The sequence below is a fragment of the Hyperolius riggenbachi genome, chromosome 1 (genome assembly GCF_040937935.1).
Source record: "Hyperolius riggenbachi isolate aHypRig1 chromosome 1, aHypRig1.pri, whole genome shotgun sequence".
NCBI classification, from domain to species: domain Eukaryota; kingdom Metazoa; phylum Chordata; class Amphibia; order Anura; family Hyperoliidae; genus Hyperolius; species Hyperolius riggenbachi.
In genome coordinates, this window is record NC_090646.1 from 128,997,396 (window position 1) to 129,003,395 (window position 6,000).

Consider the following 6,000-nt stretch of genomic DNA (forward strand, 5'->3'; position numbering starts at 1 on the left):
TATGGTTTGTGGTCTTAATAGTATAATATTTAGTTCAGTCGTCTCTTTGTAGGATAAAGGCCTGTCTAAATAATCTGTTCAGGGAGAATTCCATATATTCACCTTTTTGCTACATAGATGTAGTAAAATGAAACGTCTTGTTTAATGTGTATAACCAGCACTAGACCTGAATATGCAGCGGAGTTCCCCCGGCAACTGATAAGTTCCACAGTTAGCTGTTGCCTATGACTCACTTTAGCCCACAGGGGTGATGAAGTTATGTAATATATTCTGCCACACAGTCTTATCTTATTTGTAATGCAAATTATGTACTTAGTACATTCATTCCTAGTGCCATCTTGTGGCTGATCAGGAAAAGCACAGCCAGCAGAGTAGTTGGGATGCAGGGAGCTTTCATGTATTTTGGTATGTTGTTGGTCACCTTCTCATGATGCTGCTGCCTATTGCCACAGTCCCATACACATGTACGTGATTGGGGGCGGTAGTTGCTGTAATACTCTGCATAATTACTGCCCTCAGCTGCAGGTAATTATATAGGCCTAGCCATTTAAATTCAACACCGTTCTGAAGGATGTAAGATGCCTGAGATTTTAGTGTACTTGAAAACGCCTTGAATGAGGCCCTAGAAAGTCTGATGTTATAATAATCAGAGGGTCAGCACAAGAACCTAGTTTGTAGCATTCCTTGAATTTTCATCTCTGTTTTTAAACTCTATTCAGCTAATCGTGTAGATCAGATAGTTCAACATCTGAGAGCAGCAAAAGCATGCCTGTTCCATTCCCACAGAGATTCGCATGCAGCATAACAGACTCTTCACCAAGCAAAGCAGATGCTCCCAAAAGAATGTTCTTGTTTAGGTTTGCTTATACTCTGACTCACACTTTCATTATCTCTATAGTTATGCTTTTTGTTTCAAGGATACCCGAAGTGACATGTGACATGAGATACAACTGGGTATATACAGTGCCAGCACACAAATAGCTATGCTGTGTTCCTTTTTTACTTTCTCTGCCTGAAAGAGTTAAATATCAGGTATATAAGAGGCTGACTCAGACAGAAAGTGACTACAGTGTGACCCTCACTGATTATCTCTTTCTTGCTCTCAGAAGCCATTTTCTGCTAGGAAAGTGTTTTTTTTTTATAGTTGGAATTTCTTATCCGTGAGGGTCACACTGTAATCACTTCTTGTCTGAGTCAGGACAGAGTCAGCCACTTACATACCTGATATTTAACTCTTTCAGGCAGAGAAAGAAAAAAAGGAACACAGCCTAGTTATTTGTATGATAAGCACTGTACATACACATGTCTATCTCATCATGTCACATGTCACTTCGGTTATTCTTTAAAGGACAACTGTAATACTAATGAAAGAGATATGGAGGCTGCCATATTTTCCTTTTAACCAATACCAGTTGCCTGGCAGCCCTGCTGATCCTCTGCCTCTAATACTTTTAGCCATAGACCCTGAACAAGCCTGCAACAAATCAAGTGTTTCTGACATTGTCAAGATCTGACAAGATTAGCTGCATGCTTGTTTCTGATGTTATTCAGACACTACTGCAGTCAAATAGATCAGCAGGGCTGCCAGACAACTGGTATTGTTTAAAAGGAAATGCATATAACAGCCTCCATATACCTCTCATTACAGATATCCTTTGAAGACATAGAATATGCTAGGACCCATTACTGATGGCTATTGCCCAATGGAACATCGATGACCTGCATTTGTTGGCATGATTCAGCCTTTGTGTAGACTTTCTTTTGGCGTACGAGAGATAGCGGCGCGGGAGACTTGGGCGCAGGATACAGCCGGTATATGGCTGATCCTGCCGACGCATAAGTCACGGACGTATTAAATACTATTCCCGCTCCAGGCCGCCATGGATAGTGGGGAATGAAATAATTCGGCTTCCAGCAATTGCTGGAGGCCGAATTATAGTGTTTTATAAGTAACTTCAGCTCAGTCTTCTGACGGCGCTGAAGTTACTCCGTGTGCTGCTATAGCTGTAATTCCTATTACGGCCTATGGTGGCGCCAGCTGCGCCCAAATCTCCTGCGCTGGTTTCAACGTGTTCGTTCTTTTGTACCTGTATGCTGTATTACTTTTCCACACAATAAACGTTAGTGAATAGTGAACAAAACAAAAGGACTGTAGACCTGTTGTAGTGACTGTGTGAGTTTCTCCCTGCAGATGTTTGTGTCTCTTCTGTTCTGGTACCAGTTCTTCTGCGGCTTCTCAGGAACAGCCATGGTGGATTTTTGGATGCTGATTCTGTTCAACCTGCTTTTTACATCGTTGCCACCTATAATATATGGTATTCTTGACAAGGATTTATCTGCAGACACCCTTATTCAGCTGCCAGAGCTCTACAAATCCGGGCAGACCTCAGAGGTGAGAGCGATGCGAAACGGCAGCTTTTCATGTTTCTATCACAGTCTGCTAGTATTTACTTGTAAAGTGTGTAGTGCAGAGTTTATCCTGTTTTCTTTTCTTAGATAGGCTTCCATTGCTTTCACTGGAATGTTTTATGCTCTTTATAACAAGTAGAGATGGTCAGTGAGATGCAAGTTATTTCCAGTTGATGTAGCATTGTGAAAAATTTGAATGCAAATTTATGCAGCTTAAAAATAAACCAGTCAGATCCTGCTGAGGTAAAATTTGATTAGTCAATTTTCAAGCTACTAAAATTTACCTAATCCAGCATCAACGTGAAATTATTTGTATCTGATTGACCATCCCTAGCAAGAACATACTTCACGGGTCACTGATGCTCTATTGTCTGTCAGGTCAGCTTCACACTGCAGATTTGCTGTGCGGACACTGCACTGCCAAAAACAGGCGTTAGTACATGGTAATCCCCGTCTGGCATCCAGCCAAGCAGGAAGTGACGCTCACTTCCCATTGGGCAATCAATGAGGTGTGTGGAAGTGTATTGCTGAAATACGGTTCCGCGCATGTTGCAGGTTTTTGTTACCATAGACTAACATGACTTCAGGGCCGACGCAGATTGCCGCAGGAGGCGCACGGTAACGCAGGTATGGACGCATGTTATATAGGGTATTTCTGGTGCAGCATACCGCAACATGGGGAGTGTGATCTATCCCATAGACTTTCATTAGGCTGCGGTGGGGTGCAGTAAATTTACCTTGCGCCCTGGTGTGAAAGTGCCCTGAGGGAGGAGTCCAAAAATTATAATTATTTAGTATGCGGTAAAAGCCGCCAGTGAGATGTAAATGTCATTTATAAGGCTATTTATTCAGTTGTGGTAGTTAAGCCAGCACTGCGTTGTGTACTCAGAAGAAATTTCTAGTGATTCTACCATGTCTGGTGAAAATAGTGTTTAGATCTTCTACATGAACCTGTTCACCATTGTTCCTAAATGCCATTGTATCCTAGAGAGGGCTCACATGGGGATACTTTGTAGCGATTACACATAAGCATATGGCAAGCATGGGTATACAGCGCAGGTTTGACACACAGGATTTTATTCAATTCACTATTTCTCTTAGAGACACTGAAGCGAGACTAAATCTCGCTTCAGCTCTCATATATAGCAGGGGCACGTGTGCCCCTGCTAAAACGCCGCTATCCCGCGGCTAAACGGGGGTCCCTTCACCCCAACCCACCCCCCGCAAAAGATGGTCGCTAGGTTGGTCGTAGAATTTCCCTTCCTGGAGGCAGGGCTAACGGCTGCAGCCCTGCCTCCAGTCGCATCTATCAGACGCGCATCGCCGCCTCTCCCCCGCCCCTCTCAGTGAAGGAAGACTGAGAGGGGCGGGGGAGAGGCGGAGATACGCGTCTGACAGACGCGTGTGGGGCAGGGCTGAGGCGGCTAGCCCTTCCCCAATGCGGAAGCGCTCCCCCGCATTACGGAGGGGATTTGGGGGGACAGGGACCCCCATTAAGCCGCGGGATAGTGGCGGTTTAGCTATATGAGGTCTGAAGCGAGATCTATTCTCGCTTCAGACTCTCTTTAAATTTTGTCTTAGGAGTTAATTTTTAATCATCTGCTTAAAATATTTCAGCATTCTGGTATTGAAAAAGTTCCAAAATTATTCTGAGTATCTTGCTTTCCTGGTGGCTTAGCCATTTGGGGACCGGCTGCCTAACCCCCCTTAAGGACCAGGCGAATTTGCATGCGGGGGGGGGGGGGGGGGGGGTGTCAGGCAGCCAGATCCCCAGTGTTGCTTGCTGGGCTGTGTGTGTCCCCTGTAGCCAGCAGCCTTTACTCGCCTTCCAGGCTCTAGCGATGACCCGCAGTGGACCCCTCCGGCCGGCATCCCCGCTTGTACTGCCGGTCAGTTTTGGGTCGTGGTGGCTTGATGACGTCATCAAGCCGGGACCCGGCACTGACGTCAGAGCGAGCGGGGATGCCAGCAAGAGCGGAGGGGATCGCCGGGGGAACGGCAGGAAGGTGAGTGGATCCTCTTCTTTGCCCCCACCGCCACAGCTCTTACTGGTGATCGCTATGATCCGCCGGCAATCATAGTGATCACGTGATCCATAGCCATACGCGATGACCTTTGATCACTGAGGGGAGATGTCAGCTGTCATATGACAGCTTAATCTCCCCTCTCCAGTGCACACGATCGCGTCGGGAGCAGAAACGGCAGGTGGTGTAAATCCTACGCCGCATCAGCCTAGAGCAGCCACAAGTGCAGCGTAGGATTTACTACCAACGGTCCAGAAAAGGTTAGAGAATCTGTAAGTAATAAGTGCCCATATGGGGTACTTGCCCTCGGGAGGGAGAAGCCTCTGGATCCTAATGAGACTTACCCCGTCATCCTCCGTTACAGCGCCGTCAGCCCCCAGGCTTCAGGATCATAACAATCCTGTGTAAGCTTCACTCAGGTGCAGAAGCGGCTTTCCTTCAAGCTCAGGTGGAAATAGCTGAGGGCGAATGGATGCGCTCTGCTGCGCTGTAGAATGGATCCGGCCCTCAAGAAAGCTGCTACTGTGCCTGTGTGAGGCTCACACAGGATTGTTATGATCCTGAAGCCCGGCTGATTTTCGGTGGGTGACAGCGTTGGGGCCGGGGAAGTCTCGTTAGGATCCAGAGGTTTCCCCCTCCCTAGGTAAGTACCCGATAGGGCCACTTAAAGATTCTCTGTAAAAGGCATTTTATTGATAAGATGTGACAATATCACCCAGGATAAACCTTGGGAGGGAAAAGTGAATTGAAAAAGGGCCACAGAGAGAGCACAAGTGAGTACTGTGCAGGTGATGCACAGGAAGAGCACAAATGGAGACCCCATGAAGGTGCAACATGTGACTTACAGGAAGGAGGAGCAATATTAGGCTGGGTTCCAACTCCGTAACAAAAATTGCATCCTGTTTTTTATCATCCTACAAGTTCCAAAAGCTATTCTAATATGTTCTGGCTTACTGCAGCACGTTCTACTATCACCATCTCTGTAATAAATCAACTTATCTCTCTCTTGTCAGACTTGTCAGCCTGTGTCTGGAAGGCTGCCAAGTTCTTCAGTGTTGTGGTTCTGTGATGTATCTCCCCCCTCCAGGCCCCTCTCTGCACACTGCTGTATGTTATTTAGATTAGTGCAGCTTCTCTCTGCTCTATTATCTTTTACAAGCTGGATAAATCCTCCTCTGAGCTGGCTGGGCTTTCACATACTGAGGAATTACATACAGGGCTGTCTGCACTCTGGTAGGAAGAAACAGCCTGACACTTCAGTGGAAGATAGCTGCAGGGGGAAAGAAACGCACAAATGATCTCTTGAGATTCAAAAGGAAGGCTGTATACAGCCTGCTTGTGTATGAATGTATTTTCTATGTGTGGACATACTGTACATCAACCTACTTCCTGTTTTGGTGGCCATTTTGTTTGTTTATAAACAAACTTTTTAAAACTGTTTTTAACCACTTTTAATGCGGCGGGGAGCGGCAAAATTGTGACAGAGGGTAATAGGAGATGTCCCCTAACACACTGGTATGTTTACTTTTGTGCGATTTTAACAATACAGATTCTCTTTAATGTTTTA

At 45.9% G+C, this 6,000-nt stretch overlaps 1 protein-coding gene across 2 annotated transcripts in view; it reads left to right on the forward strand.

Moving 5' to 3' along the window:
- ATP10D (ATPase phospholipid transporting 10D (putative)) overlaps window positions 1-6,000 on the forward strand; it is a 121,699-nt gene that overhangs the window by 103,517 nt on the left and 12,182 nt on the right. For both annotated transcript variants that reach the window (XM_068278532.1, XM_068278533.1), the window contains exon 19: window positions 2,192-2,392. In XM_068278532.1, coding sequence (XP_068134633.1) covers window positions 2,192-2,392 — 201 coding nt within the window. The remainder of the gene's footprint in view (window positions 1-2,191; window positions 2,393-6,000) is intronic.